This window comes from Pleuronectes platessa, chromosome 5 (assembly GCF_947347685.1).
Source record: "Pleuronectes platessa chromosome 5, fPlePla1.1, whole genome shotgun sequence".
Classification (NCBI taxonomy): Eukaryota; Metazoa; Chordata; class Actinopteri; order Pleuronectiformes; family Pleuronectidae; genus Pleuronectes; species Pleuronectes platessa.
In genome coordinates, this window is record NC_070630.1 from 175,001 (window position 1) to 192,397 (window position 17,397).

The following is a 17,397-nucleotide window of genomic DNA, read 5'->3' on the forward strand; positions in this document are numbered from 1 at the left end:
TGATTCCATTTAACTGGAATCTCCATTCTTCAGTGGATATCCTCTCTGGAGGCTGACCCCTGAACAGTTAGAATCCCTGCGTCTTCCAACAGGTCAGCAGAGTTATCACACACTTCCATGATTTCAAACAACAGAATCTGAGCGAAACAGGAAGTGTGATTGCAGCGTGGGCAGCAAGATGGCCGAGAGGTAAGTAGAGAGAATGACCAGGGAGGCCGGCTCGGTCCCTCCCCCTACAGGCTCGGTCCCTCCCCCTACAGGCTCGGTCCCTCCCCCTACAGGCTCGGTAACATCACAGCAGGTCGTCCAATTAGCCTGTGACAGTGTCATTCAAAGTACTACTCTCTCTAGAGCACTTACACAAGAGACAATATTGCAGCCTCAAGTTTTTATTTTCATTGCCGTTGTAGCATGAGCTCCACGGAGCTAAAGGCTAACAGAGCGCTCCTCACCACAGAGACCTGGATGAACGAGCGGAGGGGGAGGAGTCTGTGTTCATGTGAACCACAGCTGATTGGGCCTCATTCACCAAATGTTCTTCAGAAGACATTTCTACTTACGCACTATTTACGAAGATTCTGACATTCACCAATGTTTTCTTATCGGGGATTTGTTCTTGTGTAAGAACTGACAAGTGAAATACTTCTGTAAAACAATCAGTCTTTGTGTAAGTCTACAGTTGTATAATAAGATTGAAATTACCATAATATTTTATAATTTTTATCTTGGAAAATTAGTTTTGGTGCATTATTTTGGGATAATAGTATTTATTCCTTTAACAGGTTCAATGAAATACAATGAACATTAAAGACTCTTTTTAATTTGTGTTTGTTTTCGTTTAGACCTTGTTCCCACCCCTGGTCCTACATATAGTTTCAACAAATACAAGATTTGTTTTTATAAAATAAACAAATAAGTTGAATAATAAACAGAGGCTTCTGTAAGACCGGAGGTTAGGGTGTTACATTTTGAGACAAGGCCTTTCTGAGTCGTGGGCATTTCCAAAACTGAGTCAGTTACTGTGGTAGGAGGAATACTGGGGACGGAGATATTGTCAGTGTAGATGTGCTATACTTTATAAACACATGGAGACGTGGAGGGGAGAACACACACACACACACACACAGACACACACACACACACACACACACACCACCCGACACTCTGTCTGTGTTTTAACATTCACTTCAGGCTCCAGTCTTATCTCCCATTCACCAGAGTTCAGTTTACGCTGAGTGTCAATGAACAGCAGGTCAGACACACACACAGATAACAAACAAACACACACACACACTCAGATGTTGATGAGTCGCAGCAACCCGCCATAAACACCAAGCAGCTGCAGAACACAAAGGAAGCTGACTTCCCACTCTGTAACTGTGTGTGTGTGTGTGTGTGTGTGTGTGTAACTGATTTCCTCAGAGAAACGTATCGTCACTCTTCTCTTTACTGATGAGACGACAGCGACCAGGAAGTAAAACATCAGCTGATACATTTTCTACAAATCAATTTTCTCTTGATTTGACGTTGATCAGTTTCTATTGTTTCACGACTCTGAGGCCCTGAAGGTGATGAACACGTTATTTCGGTGATGAACACGTAACTTCGGCGTTGAACACGTTACTTCGGTGATGAACACGTTATTTCGGTGATGAACACGTAACTTCGGCGTTGAACACGTTACTTCGGTGTTGAACACGTTATTTCGGTGATGAACACGTTACTTCGGCGTTGAACACGTTACTTCGGCGTTGAACACGTTATTTCGGTGATGAACACGTAACTTCGGCGTTGAACACGTTACTTCGGTGTTGAACACGTAACTTCGGTGTTGAACACGTTATTTCGGTGATGAACACGTAACTTCGGCGTTGAACACGTTATTTCGGTGATGAACACGTTACTTCGGCGTTGAACACGTTATTTCGGCGTTGAACACGTTACTTCGGTGTTGAACACGTTACTTCGGCGTTGAACACGTTATTTCGGTGATGAACACGTAACTTCGGCGTTGAACACGTTACTTCGGTGATGAACACGTTATTTCGGTGATGAACACGTAACTTCGGCGTTGAACACGTTACTTCGGTGTTGAACACGTTATTTCGGTGATGAACACGTTACTTCGGCGTTGAACACGTTACTTCGGCGTTGAACACGTTATTTCGGTGATGAACACGTAACTTCGGTGTTGAACACGTTATTTCGGTGATGAACACGTAACTTCGGCGTTGAACACGTTATTTCGGTGATGAACACGTTACTTCGGCGTTGAACACGTTATTTCGGCGTTGAACACGTTACTTCGGTGTTGAACACGTTACTTCGGCGTTGAACACGTTACTTCGGCGTTGAACACGTTATTTCGGTGATGAACACGTAACTTCGGTGTTGAACAGGTTATTTCGGTGATGAACACGTAACTTCGGCGTTGAACACGTTATTTCGGTGATGAACACGTTACTTCGGCGTTGAACACGTTATTTCGGTGATGAACACGTAACTTCGGTGTTGAACACGTTACTTCGGCGTTGAACACGTTATTTCGGTGATGAACACGTAACTTCGGTGTTGAACACGTTATTTCGGTGATGAACACGTTATTTCGGTGATGAACACGTAACTTCGGCGTTGAACACGTTACTTCGGTGTTGAACACGTTACTTCGGTGATGAACACGTTACTTCGGCGATGAACACGTAACTTCGGCGTTGAACACGTTACTTCGGTGATGAACACGTAACTTCGGTGTTGAACACGTTACTTCGGCGTTGAACACGTTATTTCGGTGATGAACACGTTACTTCGGTGTTGAACACGTTATTTCGGTGATGAACACGTAACTTCGGCGTTGAACACGTTACTTCGGTGTTGAACACGTTACTTCGGTGTTGAACACGTTACTTCGGTGATGAACACGTTACTTCGGCGATGAACACGTAACTTCGGCGTTGAACACGTTACTTCGGTGATGAACACGTAACTTCGGTGTTGAACACGTTACTTCGGCGTTGAACACGTTATTTCGGTGATGAACACGTAACTTCGGCGTTGAACACGTTACTTCGGTGTTGAACACGTTATTTCGGTGATGAACACGTTATTTCAGTGATGAACACGTTACTTCGGCGTTGAACACGTTATTTCGGCGATGAACACGTTACTTCGGCGATGAACACGTTACTTCGGTGATGAACACGTTACTTCGGTGATGAACACGTTACTTCGGCGTTGAACACGTTACTTCGGCGATGAACACGTTACTTCGGTGTTGAACACGTTATTTCGGCGATGAACACGTTACTTCGGTGATGAACACGTTATTTCGGTGATGAACACGTTACTTCGGTGTTGAACACGTTACTTCGGTGTTGAACACGTTATTTCGGTGATGAACACGTAACTTCGGTGTTGAACACGTTACTTCGGTGTTGAACACGTTATTTCGGCGATGAACACGTTACCTGGATATACTTGATTTTCGTTGCGTTACTAATTCATGCGTTCAACTCACGCAGCTGTAACCACCGCGACTGACGATGCTCTGAGGAAACCAGGAGACAGAAAGTTCCCATGATGCCTCAGTGTCTCACCTTGACGAAGTCGTACTCACACAGGTAGGACGGCTCCAGGTCAAAGTGGCTGAAGTACAGTCGGACCTGGAAGCCGTCGGGCACGCTGACGTTCCAGCGCAGCTGCGTCTGCCGGGGATACGGCTCGGGGAAGTTTGGAGACTGCAGGCTGCCGTACATTTCAAAGAGCGACACCTGAGCGGTGAGCACCAGCGCCACGATGCTGAGGAGCAGAAGACTGGTCACACAGAAGAGTCAGTGATGACATCAGTGACGTCACAACAACTTTAGAACGTCAGAAAAATAAACAAAGGTTATAAAAATAAAAGAACTAGTAAAATTATTGAAATAATATATAATAAAATATTTTTATCTAACATGATGTTAAACCATTATTGAACATGATTGTATCATAAGTGTCTCACAGGAGGTTTTGATCAATAATCAATAGATGAGGATCGGGACCTGCAGAGCGGACTCTCTGTCTCACCCTGACCGCTTCACTCACCTCATGATCGGACCCGCTGCAGCAGCTGCTCCGCTCTGAGTACGGAGCTCCGGAGCGTCCGCTCCCAGGCTGAGTGCGTGTGACGTATGTGAACACCCGCCAACGTCATCACGGCAGGTCTGTGAGGGCGGAGCAAACTGTGTATTATTATTATTACCTATTTATTTATCATTGCTGTTGTTATTATTATTATCATCATTGTTTTGCGTGAGAATCAAAGGACAAATCCAGATCCAAGATGAGGGTCATGTCATCTAGAGCAGCTTCATCATTGGATAATGCTTCTCTGAGTATTAGAACCTCTGTTTTATCTGAGTGTAATAAAAGAAAATTACAGCTCATCCAGGTTTTTATGTCCTTGAAACATGAAGTTGAAGTTCAGTTACTTGTTTACCCTGCTCTGGGTTTAGTGACCAGGGTAAACAACCCTGTAAACCGGTTTCGTCCACATAGCAGTGGTCTGTTCAGATTCAATATCTTGATCATCGATGGAAACTGAGTAGAAATGTTTTACAGGAACTTTAAAAGATCTTTGCCACAAATAAAGACAAATGATTAAATGATTATTCTAGAAAGATTTCATCTATGACATTTTCCTGTTTATGTTCCCTCAGTTTCTCTCTTTACACTGAACTCAATAATATTCAATCATTTCATCACAGATGTGGTTTGTGACATTTCTTCTTTTTTATACAGTCTATGCTTTCTTCCTCATGACATTTTTTATTCAACTTTTTAGAGTGTTAATAGAGTTAGTTAAAAACACAAAAAAGTAGTGATACTTAAACAAATAAATATTTTCTGAAGAAAGTAATCCATCATTATTGATAAATATTAAATATAATAATAATAAAATGTGAATGAATGATAAAACTAAACACAACATCAGATTATTGTGCATTTATAAAATAATAATATCACTTTTTACTTAATTTCGTTAATTCAAACTTTTCCCACCAGGTAAATGGTTTAACAAGTAAATAAATGGTTTGTTTTGATCAGGCAGCACCGCAGACACCTCTGAGGATCATAATTACCCAGCATGCCTCTGGGCCGTTCTTTCCTTCCGCCATCTTTCCCGCAGTGACGGTAAGATTCCAACATGTCGGACAAACTCTTCATTAACAGTGAAATCCTCGGTTCTTTTTGGCCGATGTTTCGGCGCCGGTGAGCGGACGAGCGGTGCTCCGCTCCCCGGCCGCGTCGCGTCGGTGTGGGGCGAGCGATGGCGGAGATGCGGGCTGGATGCTGCAAACAGGTTAACAGAGGAGCACAGTCCGGCCGGAGGAGCGGGGGAGTCGGCGGAGACTCCGCTCAACCTCCCGGTCAATGTGGACTGAAGCCCGGGAACCGAGTCAGGCAGCACCGGTGTCTAAACCCGGCCCTCCCAGGGTCTCTGTCCCGGGCTTCCTCCGGTCACTGTTCGCACTGTTGGGTGGCGGCGGGGCTCTGACCCAGGATCGGTTACCCGGTCCGGGCTGTAGCCCCGAATCCGGGTGTGAATGGCTGGGTGGACAGTGTCTGCGTTTGTGTCCCTGTCCTCGTCTGTATCTGTCCTTGTCTGTGTCCCTGTTATCTGTCTGTTCCTGTCCTCGTTGTCCGTCATCTGTCTGTCCTCGTTGCATGTGTCTGTCCCTGTCTTCGTTGTCCGTCTCCTCATCTGTCCTCGTAGTCCCTGTCCTCTGTGTAGCTGTCAGTGTCCCCGACCACTTGGACACGTCTGTCTGTGACAGTGGGACGATGTAATGCTTCAGTGTGTACACGTGATCCAGGTGTGACGTGTGTTTTGTCTCGCAGGTGAACTGTCCTGAAGCAGACGTACGATGCCTGGAAGGTGAGACAGACCGTGTCCTGCATTGTTCACTAAGTCCTGCTCCTCGCCTGCTGACCCACTGAGCTCGTCAGGGCAATGTGTGGGGGGGGGGGGTTCATTATTAACAGTAAAGAACATGTTGGACTCAAATATACATAAAACCACCTTAACAGAAATAACTATTATAGGACAGAAGGTGTCCTAACATCCAGAGTTCAATCCATATATCTATAAAGTGTCTCCCAACAAGCCAACACACTTAAGGTCCAAAAATTAGGTTCTGGGTTTCTTAACCGACAACTCAGTGAGTAAACAAACAACTGTCTCTACAACAACAACAACAAGGACGCTCACGGTACCATCCATGGTCCGGCTGCTCCAGGGACATTCTGTTAGAGTAAGTCCTTCATGATGTCTCCTGAGCCCGAGCAGACTCAACAGTTTAGTCAAAGTAAAACCGACGATCCTGTCCTCCACTGCTCTGAAGACACTGGTCACAGTCTGTTCAGATCAGCCGGGTTGTGATTGGACACGTGGAGGACGTGCAGGGAGACGTGCCACAGTTATGTCTTTGCATATTGTAAACTGAATTTCTGTTCATGATCAAAAGAGGATTTACCACTTTAATAAAAGCAGTGAGGTGTGATGGGATGTGAGCACCAGGTGTGAACCAGGTCTGTGCTTCACCTGCTGCAGACTCAATCCCAGACATGTGTCCATCTGTCGGCGTGTTGTCTAACTGCCTCCTGTCCACAGACTCTGGAGTAAGGCCATCTTCACCGGCTACAAGCGCGGTCTGAGGAACCAGCGCGAGCACACGGCGCTGCTGAAGGTGGAGGGATGCTACACCAGAGACGAGGTGGACTTCTACCTGGGCAAACGCTGTGCCTACGTCTACAAGGCCAAGAAGTAGGTGTCCCTTGTGTTGCCTGTTCGTCCCGTTTATCTGATCATCTTCACACGTTAGGGTTGGTGTTAGGGTGTTCGAACCAAAGTTTTCACTTTGGTTCGAACACGTGATTGGTGGAATATTAATCAAACTTGAATAAACGGTCAACAAGCACCGCGTATCAGTCGGGGGGGGCAGGCAGTGTGTCTTTAGTCTGTGGACAGGGTTAAACATGTCTTCTTCTAGGTCCTCATAAACTACAGCAGTGGTTGATAACTGGGTCAAACCTTAGGTTTAAATCATCAAAGTTAATTTTATTGTCATTATTTTTTATTTCATCCGATTGAGACCGAGGAGCTGATCTCCATCATGGCAGCAACATTAACAGAATGACTTCCTGTCTTCATCTGAATACAATGTTCATTTTGTTTCCATGTTTTATACTGAGCTGAGCTACAAAGCTTTTATTTTGAAAAGTTGTGAACTTGGTCTGAAGATGGTCGGTTGTTTAACAGTGAAATAGTCGGGTTTGGGTTAATGTGAATAATTCTGAAGTACAAGAGAACATGACACGTGCATGTACAACAGGGACTAGCTTCACCAGGGCATAGATCTGAGTGACCTCTTCACTTGTGGCTAGTGTTCCTTGTACTAAGTGTTTTCATCCAACTGGTTCCACTTGTACTGACTTCAGAAAACTTGTGTGCCCCCATGTTTGTTTCCTCAGGAACACAGTGACACCTGGTGGTAAACCCAATAAGACCAGAGTCATCTGGGGGAAGGTGACCAGAGCTCACGGTAGCAGCGGGATGGTCCGAGCCAAGTTCTCCAGCAACCTGCCGGCTAAAGCCATGGGACACAGAGTCAGAGTGGTGAGTCGTCCGTGAAGCTCCGCCCTCTAGCTCTTCATAGTGGGTGTTATATTCTCCTGTAGATGTTACAAGTATGAATACACACTGATTTAATATTCACACTGTCAAGGAGAAGTTCTACTACCCACAGTCCAGTGTAGAAGCAACATCTCTGACTGGCTGAGCTGATGATTGGCATGGAAATGTTTTAGAGCCGGGCGATATGGAAAGTCTTATCGTGATGTGCTCATTATCACTGACTGTTCATGTTCTGTGTCAAACAGACGGGATGAGTTATCAACGTGATATCAACATGTCTTAAATGTCTATCAAGGAAAAGTTATATCGCCTTAATTATCAATAATGTTTTATCGCCCGGCCTTAACTACCTCAACTATGAACGTCAAGATGCTGCTGTTTTTATTAATAAGAAAAATGGAGAACAAGATTCAATTCTGGGAGTGTTCTGACTATTTGCAATGGATTATGGGATGTGTAGTTCTACATTCTGAAAATAATTCTGTTCAATCAGAATTTTCTTATCTCGTGGATCATTGAAATCTGACAGAACCAGGTCTGATCCAGACTCTGCTTCTCAGATCAGAGTTGTGCTTTTATTGTGAAGGCTGACGATGTGACTTCCCCTCTTGCAGATGCTGTATCCCTCTCGAGTGTGAAGACGCCATCGTCACATGTTGTTTGTACAGAAACAATAAAATGATCAGAACGGTCGAAGCTGCGTCTTGTCTCTGCTTTATCATTCAATATTTCCTCCAATCAGAAGGTGTCAAACCCGCTGATGTCACACTACTGGAGTAAATGTTCGTATTTGTTTTTCACAGGTTCAACAGTAATTTTATCAAGAACAAACTTATTTCTAGTGATGTGTCGAGGCTTCGAAGCGTGTGTTGAGTAATCGAGGATGATTGTTATGAAGCGCGTGTTGATGACGTCCTCGCGAGCCGGCCGAGCACGTGGCTGATTCAGGAAAGGGTTTGGGGTTTGGTGTGCGATTCAAAATAAAAGGGGCCACGAAACGCAATGGATCCCCCCCCCACACTACTTGTCTTGGGACTTTATTGTGCGTTTGCTTGCAATATATTCTGAGTATTTCAGGGAGAAAAGGAATTTATTTCCTAACTTGTACAAACTTGCGTTATCTTTTCTTTGTACCCCAGCATCATCTGTGTGCTGTGAAATGATCGTTTCTAAAGCAGGAGAAATTATTTCTAAAAAATGAAACCGCCTGAAACCCAGCACTGTTGAGAAGCTGTTTTTAAATAAAAATAAATTCACTGTTATCCATTTTGTACTTCTACGTGTATTGGCATCACAAACATCATTAATTCGTTATTCAATTCAAAGCTTCACACACCAAAGCCATGGTTTCATTATAATTACATTTAATGTCCACTTGATGGCGCAGTAGAGCAAATGAAACACCATGAAGCTTCGGCCCATGAGCGAACCAATTGGATGGAAAGCTTCAAAGCTTCATGAAGCTTCATCTCGCCATCACTACTGATTTCACTGTAGTTTAAATCGTCTTGCAGGGACACCAGCCTCCAACAGGGGGCAGCACAGCATTCTGGGAAGGCGGACACTTCCTGTTGGATTGTCAGAGTAGTACAGGTGCATCCCAATAAATTAGAATATCATGGAAAAGTTTGTTTATTTCGATAATTAAATTCAAAAAGTGAAACTCGTATATTATATAGATTCATTACACACGGAGTGAAATATTTCAAGCGTTTATTTCTTTTAATTTGGATGATTATGGCTTAAAACTAATGAAAACCCACAATTCAGTATCTCACAATTAGAATATTGTGAAAAAGCTCAATATTGTAGACTCACGATGTCCCACTCGAATCCGGGAATCAACTCAAAACACCTGCAAAGGTTTCCTGAGCCTTTAAATGGTCTCTAAGGCGGGTTCAGTAGGACACAGTCATGGGGAAGACTGCTGATGGACAGGTGTCCAGAGGACAGTCATTCACACCCTCCACAAGGAAGGTCAGCCACAGAAGGTCATTGCTAAAGAAGCTGGCTGTTCACAGAGGGCTGTATCCAAACATATTCACAGAAAGTGGAGTGGAAGGAGAACGTGTGGTAGAAGAAGGTGCACAAGCAACAGGGATAACCGCCGCCTTGAGGGGATTGTGAAGCAACGGCCATTCAAGAATTTGGGGGAGATTCACAAGGAGTGGACTGAGGCTGGAGTCAGAGCATCAAGGGTTTCACCGACGTATTCAGGACAACTGTCTCATTCCTCGAGTCAAGCCCCTCCTGAACCAGAGACCACGTCAGAAGTTTCAGACCAAAGTAAATGTTGCATTTCATTTGGAAATCAAGGTCCCAGAGTCTGGAGGACGAGTGGAGAGGCACAGAATCCAAGTTGTTTGAGGTCCAGTGTGAAGCGTCCTCAGTCTGTGATGATGTGGGGAGCCACGTCATCGGCTGGTGTTGGTCCTCTGGGTTTTATCAAGTCCAAAGTCCACGCAGACGTCTACCAGGACATTTAAGAGCACCTCATGCTTCCTTCAGGCTGACACGGTTTATGGAGATGCTGATTTCATTTTCCAGCAGGACTTGGCACCGGCCCCCACTGCCAAAAGCACCAATACCTGGTTCAATGACCATGGTATCACTGAGCTTGATTGGCCAGCAAACTCGCCTGACCTGAATTCCATAGAGAATCGATGGTGTATTGTCAAGAGGAAGATGAGAGACTCCAGACCCAACAGGGCAGACGAGCTGAAGGCCGCTTCCACAACACCTCCGCAGAGCCACAGGCTGATGGCCTCCATGCCCCCCCGCATTGATGCAGTAATTCATGCAAAAGGAGCCCGACCAAGTATTGAGTGCATATATATGAACATTCTTTTCAGTAGGCTGACATTTCTGTATTAAAAATCCTTTGTTTTATTGGTCTTATGTATTATTCTAATTTTCTGAGATACTGAATATTGTTTTTTCATTAACTGTGCGCCATAATCATCAAATTAAAATAAATAAATGCTTGAAACATTTCACTCTGTGTGTAATGAATCTATATATTTTATGAGTTTCACTTTTTGGATTTGAAATATCGAAATAAATCAACTTTTCCATGATGTTCTAATTTATTGAGATGCACCTGTATGAGCCTGGTAGCACTGGGAAGTGTGGTTATCCAGGTAACTACTGGGTCACTCAAGTAAATAAGTCTGACCAATCAGATCAGTAAAATAATAAAACAGTTCTTTAAAGAAGAGTAAACAATAAAGGCCTCTTTAATGAGGAACATGAAGCCGATTGGTCACCTGCACTTCTCAGGGTCGTGATCCTGTCAGACTGAACTGAGGGACTCACTTCCCACGATACACCACAGAGCTGTGGACATGAACCAGGACAGTGTCTTTTTCCTGTCCTGTCCTGATGTCTCGTGAGTCTTCAGACTAGCTGAAGCTTTGTCCTGTTTTAGCAACTTTCTGTGAATCAAGCACAAGTCAAACAATTGTCTTTCGGTAAGTTGATTTCTACAGATTGACTCGAGGTACACATCACCTGGTGTGACGTGTACAATAACACACATGAGAGTTGTGTTCTTGTAACGCACAGCCCCTCCCACAAGGGAACAGAAGCTCTCCCTCAGCTGATGGTGGGGGACCACCTGATGGTGTCTGAGCACCAACTGCTCCGACACCATCAGGCTCCAGGAAGCCATAAGGTTAAGTCCCTGGGCATGGTGCATCCTAAGTCCTCACTTGACCCTTTAGGTCCACTGTATTTATACTAAATGTCTGATAGAGATGAAGGAGGAGATGACCTGTGGAGTTCCTGTCAGTGATGGCCGACGGTACCACAGCACCGGGCTCAGAGACAGTTTCATCCCTCAGGCCATAAGACTTTTAAACTCCTCTCCGTGACATATTTGCATATTTGCACTATTGTTGTTTTATGTTCTCCTTTTAAATTTTTTATATTCTATTTTATACTATTTCTATTTTATTTTATATTAGGTTGTAATTACTTGAGCATTGTTAGAAGAGCGCCTGAGACTCAAGCATTTCACTGCCTGTGAGGAGACCTGTTGATCCCGGTCCATCAGGACCATGTGGCTGCAGCTGAGGTCCTGGAGCTGCAGACGGTGAAGCAGCAGGACTCAGGGACATGTGTGGAGACCTTTATCATGAAGGAAGGTTTGAATCCTCCACAACTGAAGCTGAGATGATTCCACAGGAGAGGAGCTTGATGCTGAAGCTCTGGAACGACTTCCTGCTGGAGCCGGATTCTACCATCAACACGTCTGGAGCAGTGTCCTGCATCCTTTGAGACATGATGAGGTGCAAGGAGGGGGGGGGGGCTATGGTTAGAGGAAGGTTTAGATCAGGTCTAGGTTAGGTTTAGGGTTAGTCATTTAGTTTGCATGGTTCAGCTTGGTTCACCCACGCCCCCCGCGCTGACCTTTGACCCTGAGATGTTCTTACTGCTCCACAGCGCCCCCTCTGTTCAGAAACTTCTCCTGCTCCTACTTCCTGTTTGTCTCCTCCGGTGTCTCCGTGTCTCACACTCTTCTGTGTCTCTCTCTCTCTCTCTCTCTCCCTCACACACACACACACACACACACACACACACACGGACACACTCCCCCGGCGAGCAGCGAACCCACCGGGAGGATGTGGACTCAGTGACCGGGACAGGGAGCAGGGAGCCCGGCTGGATTCTGAGGACGAGCCGCTGTTTTTAAACCATTAAACCTCCCTCTGCTGCTAATGCTAATGACACCGAGCTAATTAGCTGCTGAGCTAACCAGGTTAGTTAAACTGGGTAAAGTGGTTTAAAGACAAAGCTGCTAATAGGCTACAGCTAACTGGTTTAAATTAGCATAGTTTGACGAGTTAGTATCGTTTTGAGTTAGACTGGGTTAGTTAATCCGGGTCAGACTGGAGTTAACTGGTTTATTTCCAGTTTAAAGTTCAATAAATCCAGATTTAAATGTAGTTCGGGTTCGGTTCATGTTTAAATTAAAGATAACTGTAAAACTCAGATTGTTAATAATCCGGTTTTATTAAATTGAGTTTCAACCTGGTTAGTTAACATGAGTGAGCGTGTGAACGCTAGTTGTGAGTTGAACAGGGACTTTAAACCAGAGTCAGGTCTGGATCTTAAAACCAGTTGGTCGGTTAGTTAGTGGGTTCAGACGCAGGTTTGAACAGGGACCTGGTCTGAAACTTTGAAGTGGTTCTTTGGGTCTTGATGAATTCAGTCCAGGTTTAATTCGGGTTCAGTCCCGGGTTCACGATGGCAGAGCTCCACCAGACCCCCGCCTCACTGTGCTGCTGCCGTAAACCGCTGCCGGTCTCTGGGGCCCGGCGTGTCGGAGACTCCGGTCGTCCCCAGGTAGGCCTGCGCCCAGAGGCTCTGCGACGCCCCCTGGTGGACGTGGCCTCAGCGTCCAACTTCAGGTGCTTTCAGCTGCGGCACTTCCACCTGGACCTGCGGCTTAACTTTGCTGTGAAGGAGATGAGCGGCTGGATGGTTCTGGATCTGATCCCAGTCCACCCGGGGGTCCACACCCTGGTCCTGGACTCCCACTGCTCTCTGTTAATCCACTCTATCGACTGTAAGGCCCCGGGGTCCGGACAGGAGGAGCCCGTGTCCCTCACGTACCGGGTCGATCCCTTCACAGACTACGGATCTTCACTCAACATCAGCCTCCCGCCGGCCGCCGTGAGACCAGGACGACTGATCCAGATCACGATCCGCTACAGCACCACGGACGGACCGGCGGTAAGAGACCTCGACGTAAACACGGTGGACCTTCCTTCAGCTTTGTCCACACACTGTCCAATGTCTGTCCCCGGTCCAGGACGTCTCTCATAGGGACACAGCTGATTGATTCATCACATCCATCATTTATCAACAGGCCGCTGAAAAGGTTCTGATGATAATGGCCTGAAGCTAGCTCTCTCTCTCTCTCTCTCTCTCTCTCTCTCTCTCTCTCTCTCTCTCTCTTGTTCTCTCTCTCTCTCTCTCGTTCTCTCTCTGTCTCTCTCTCTCTCTGTCTCTCTCTTGTTCTCTCTCTCTCTCTCTTGTTCTCTCTCTCTTGTTCTCTCTCTCTCTCTTGTTCTCTCTCTCTCGTTCTCTCTCTCTGTCTCTTGTTCTTTCTCTCTCTCTCTCTTGTTCTCTCTCTCTCTCTCAGATCTGGTGGCTGGACTCGGAGCTGACCTGTGGTCGGTCTCGTCCTCTCGTCTTCACTCAGGGTCACTCGGTGTGTAACCGCTCCTTCTTCCCCTGCTTCGACACGCCCGCTGTTAAAAGCACGTACACGGCTTCCATCAGGGTGAGTCCTGAACTTTGACCCCTGACCTGCTGGACTCATGTATGTTGAACGTTGGACTTGATGTCTTGTCCTCGGCTCCAGGTTCCAGACGGCGTCACGGTGCTGATGAGTGCGTCTCGGAGCTCGTACTCCAAACCGGACCGGGTCTTCCAGTTCTCTATGGACTCTCCGGTTCCCTCCTACCTGGTGGCGTTGGTGGCGGGTGAGATGCAGCACGTGGACGTCGGCCCGAGGTTGGTTCAGAATAAATTGTCAGCTGATTCTGACACTCAGGGCTGTAATAGGATGACTCGTGACCTTTGACCTCTGTCCACTTGTAGGAGTCGAGTGTGGGCAGAGCCATGTCTGTTGTCCTGTGCGGTCAAGAAGCTAGGGGGCAGTGTGGAGCGGTGGCTGGGCGTGGCCGAGGAGCTGTTTGGTCCCTACCTGTGGGGCAGGTGAGTCCCTCTCCACTACACAGATGGAGCTCAGGGCTTTCAGGGGTTAATGGTGAATGATTCGGTATAGTGGTGAGTAGACAACCGGTGCACTGTCCCTTTAAGAACACATTAAAACCACACCCACCCTCCCCCAGGTGTGACATCGTGTTCCTTCCCCCCTCCTTCCCCATCGTCGCCATGGAGAATCCCTGTCTCACCTTCATCATCGCCTCCATCCTGGAGAGCAGCGAGTTCCTCCTCATCGACGTCATCCACGAGATCGCACACGGCTGGTTCGGCAACGCCGTGACCAACGCCACGTGGGAGGAGATGTGGCTGAGCGAGGGGCTGGCCACCTACGCCCAGAGGAGGATCACCACCGAGGCCTACGGTAGGACTACTGCTGCTGACACACGTGTGGAGTACTTGTACTGCAGATTGTCATGATGTCATCACACGTTTGGCCAGTGTGTAACTGTTGCTATGACAACTTCAGGTGAGGCATTCACCTGTCTGGAGACTGTCGTGCGATTGGACGCCCTCCACAGACAGTTGCGTCTCCTTGGAGACAACAACCCTGTGAGCAAACTGCAGATCAAGTTTGAGCCAGGTAACACACACACACACACACACACACACACACACACACACACACACACACACACACACACACACACACACACACACACACACACACACACACACAGACACACAGATGTGATGTCATCCCTCCTCCCTCCTCCAGGTGTGAATCCGAGCTCTCTGATGAATCTGTTCACGTACGAGAAAGGTTTCTGCTTCGTGTCCTATCTGTCTCAGCTCAGTGGAGACGTCCGGGGCTTCGACCGCTTCCTCAGGGTCAGCACACACACACACACACACACACACACACACACACACACACACACACACACACACACACACACACACACACACACATCACTGTCCAGCTGAGGTCAGAGGTCACCGTGTGTTGTGTGCTCTCAGGACTTCATCTCTCAGTTCCAGTTTAAAAGCGTTGTTGCTGACGACCTCATCGACTACTTCCTGGGTTATTTCCCTGAGCTGCAGGACGCCGCCCACAGAGAAGGTGAGAAGGGGGCGGTGACTCGTTTTTTGCAAAAAAAATCTGAAATGAAACCCTAAACAGCCCCCCCCCCCCCCCTCATCAGGCCTGGAGTTCGAGCGCTGGCTGAACGGCTGTGGACCTCCTCTATATGAACCGGACCTGTCAGCAGGGGGCGCTCTGATCCGGCCCGTCCAGGATCTGTGTGACCTGTGGACGAGAAGCGACGCCCCCGACCTTAGCGCCCTGACGACCTTTGACCTCTCAGCCTGGAGCACCTTCCAGATAGTCCTGTTCCTCGACCGCATGTTGGACCACTCGCCGCTGCCACACGGTAACACTGCGTACCTCCACTTCCTGCTGTGACATCATCACGTCACAGTGACACTTTAATTGATCCAGAGCTGATGAGGCAGGACTCTCTGACTCTGTCTCTTTGTTTCCCTGTTTCTGTCTCTTTGTCTCTGTCTGACTCTTTGTCTCTTTGTGTCTGTGACTCTTTGTCTCTTTGTTTCCCTGTTTCTGTCTCTTTGTCTCCCTGACTCTTTGTCTCTGTCTGACTCTTTGTCTCTTTGTGTCTGTGACTCTTTGTCTCCCTGTTTCTGTCTCTTTGTCTCCTTTTCTTTCTCTGATTATGTCCCTCTGACTGTCTCTCTGTGTCTTTGTCTCTTTGTGTCTGTGACTCTTTGTCTCTTTGTGTCTGTGACTCTTTGTCTCTTTGTGTCTGTGACTCTTTGTCTCTTTGTCTCCCTTTCTTTCTCTGATTATGTCCCTCTGACTGTCTCTCTGTGTCTTTGTCTCCTCAGATGTGATGCTGTGTCTGTCTAGTTGCTACTCGTCTCTGTTTGACGGTTTGAACGCTGAGGTTCAGATTCGCTGGCTCCAGATGGTCGTGAGGAACACGTTCGATCCCGACGTCCCACGAGTCCGAGCCTTTCTGCACAAACACGTGAGAACACGACCATGTTCCCGACTGACACTACTCATACACTAGTACTGCAGTCATACAACCCTGTGAGTATGTGTGACAGCTGTCCGTCATGTTGACAGACGTCCCGGATGTACACCGTGCCGCTGTACGAGGACCTGGTGGCCGGGGTGTTGAAGTGCGTTGCCGTGGAGATCTTCTACCAGACCCAGCGGCGTCTTCACCCGAACCTTCGCCGGACGCTGCAGCAGATCCTGTTTGGAGCCGGCTCAGCCAATCAGAACAGCTCGTCTCTCCCGGTTCCATCCCCCGCCACGCCGCCGCTGCATCCCACGGCCACGCCCACGGCCACGGCCACGCCCACTGCCGCCATCGCTCTGAGGGATGTCAATGTGTCGGCATGACGACGGTCATGGGATAGAATTCTGGCTATGATTGGTCCGACAAACGATGTAAGATGTTGCTATGACAACAGCGGAGTGCTACAGACACTGAAAGTTGAAACACTGACATCACGACAGGAAGTACAGTCCATGTGTGGGTGTTTGAGGGTCAGAGGTCATGGCCTGGACCTTCATCATGTGACCTGAGCTGATTTTCTTGTTCAAACCGATGCGGCCTCAGCGTGACCTTTAAACCTTGAATGGATTCAGGGGGAGGAGTCATTGGGTGGCATCACCTGAGCGGCCTTAACGCTGTGTCACTGCAGCCGTCCAATCACCAGCGACCTAAGATTCACTGTGACAAGAAACCAGACATTTCAATACTTCACTTTTTACACTGAAGCAGAAACGTCTCATGATTTATCATTTGATTTAAATTAAATAAAAAAACACTTGATACAAGAACATGGTTTCTACTTTATTTAAAAAGTATGGGTTCTCAGCTCATTCAAATAAAAGGGATCAATGTTATTGATTACAAAACAGAATAAAAGTAAATGTTAAAATGATTAGTTTAATAAACTGTCCTTTTAATATTTTAAACTCATCTTGTCTAATGTTTTATTTTATAATAAAAGTA

The 17,397-nt window shown here is 46.8% G+C and overlaps 3 protein-coding genes across 3 annotated transcripts in view; 2 read left to right on the top strand and 1 right to left on the bottom strand.

The window, feature by feature from the left end:
* The window catches only part of masp1 (MBL associated serine protease 1), a 10,501-nt gene extending 6,323 nt beyond the window's left edge, over window positions 1-4,178 (bottom strand). The window contains exons 1-2 of the mRNA XM_053423240.1: window positions 4,081-4,178; window positions 3,594-3,810 (exon numbers count right to left, since the gene is read on the bottom strand). Coding sequence (XP_053279215.1) covers window positions 3,594-3,810; window positions 4,081-4,085 — 222 coding nt within the window. The 5' untranslated portion in view covers window positions 4,086-4,178. The remainder of the gene's footprint in view (window positions 1-3,593; window positions 3,811-4,080) is intronic.
* A 922-nt stretch (window positions 4,179-5,100) lies between these two features.
* Window positions 5,101-8,368, top strand: rpl35a (ribosomal protein L35a). Its single transcript, XM_053423281.1, has 5 exons — window positions 5,101-5,169; window positions 5,878-5,914; window positions 6,650-6,802; window positions 7,510-7,654; window positions 8,287-8,368. Exons 2-5 carry the CDS (start codon window positions 5,904-5,906, stop codon window positions 8,308-8,310), a joined length of 333 nt encoding a protein of 110 aa, XP_053279256.1. The 5' UTR covers window positions 5,101-5,169; window positions 5,878-5,903; the 3' UTR covers window positions 8,311-8,368.
* Window positions 8,369-12,144: 3,776 nt separating this feature from the next.
* rnpepl1 (arginyl aminopeptidase like 1) lies at window positions 12,145-17,364 on the top strand. The gene is made up of 11 exons (XM_053423245.1): window positions 12,145-13,408; window positions 13,821-13,961; window positions 14,043-14,194; window positions 14,282-14,398; window positions 14,536-14,771; window positions 14,877-14,990; window positions 15,126-15,238; window positions 15,368-15,470; window positions 15,553-15,780; window positions 16,253-16,395; window positions 16,497-17,364. The coding sequence occupies exons 1-11, from the start codon at window positions 12,920-12,922 to the stop codon at window positions 16,776-16,778; spliced, it is 2,118 nt and encodes a 705-aa protein (XP_053279220.1). The 5' UTR covers window positions 12,145-12,919; the 3' UTR covers window positions 16,779-17,364.
* The last annotated feature ends 33 nt before the right edge of the window (window positions 17,365-17,397 follow it).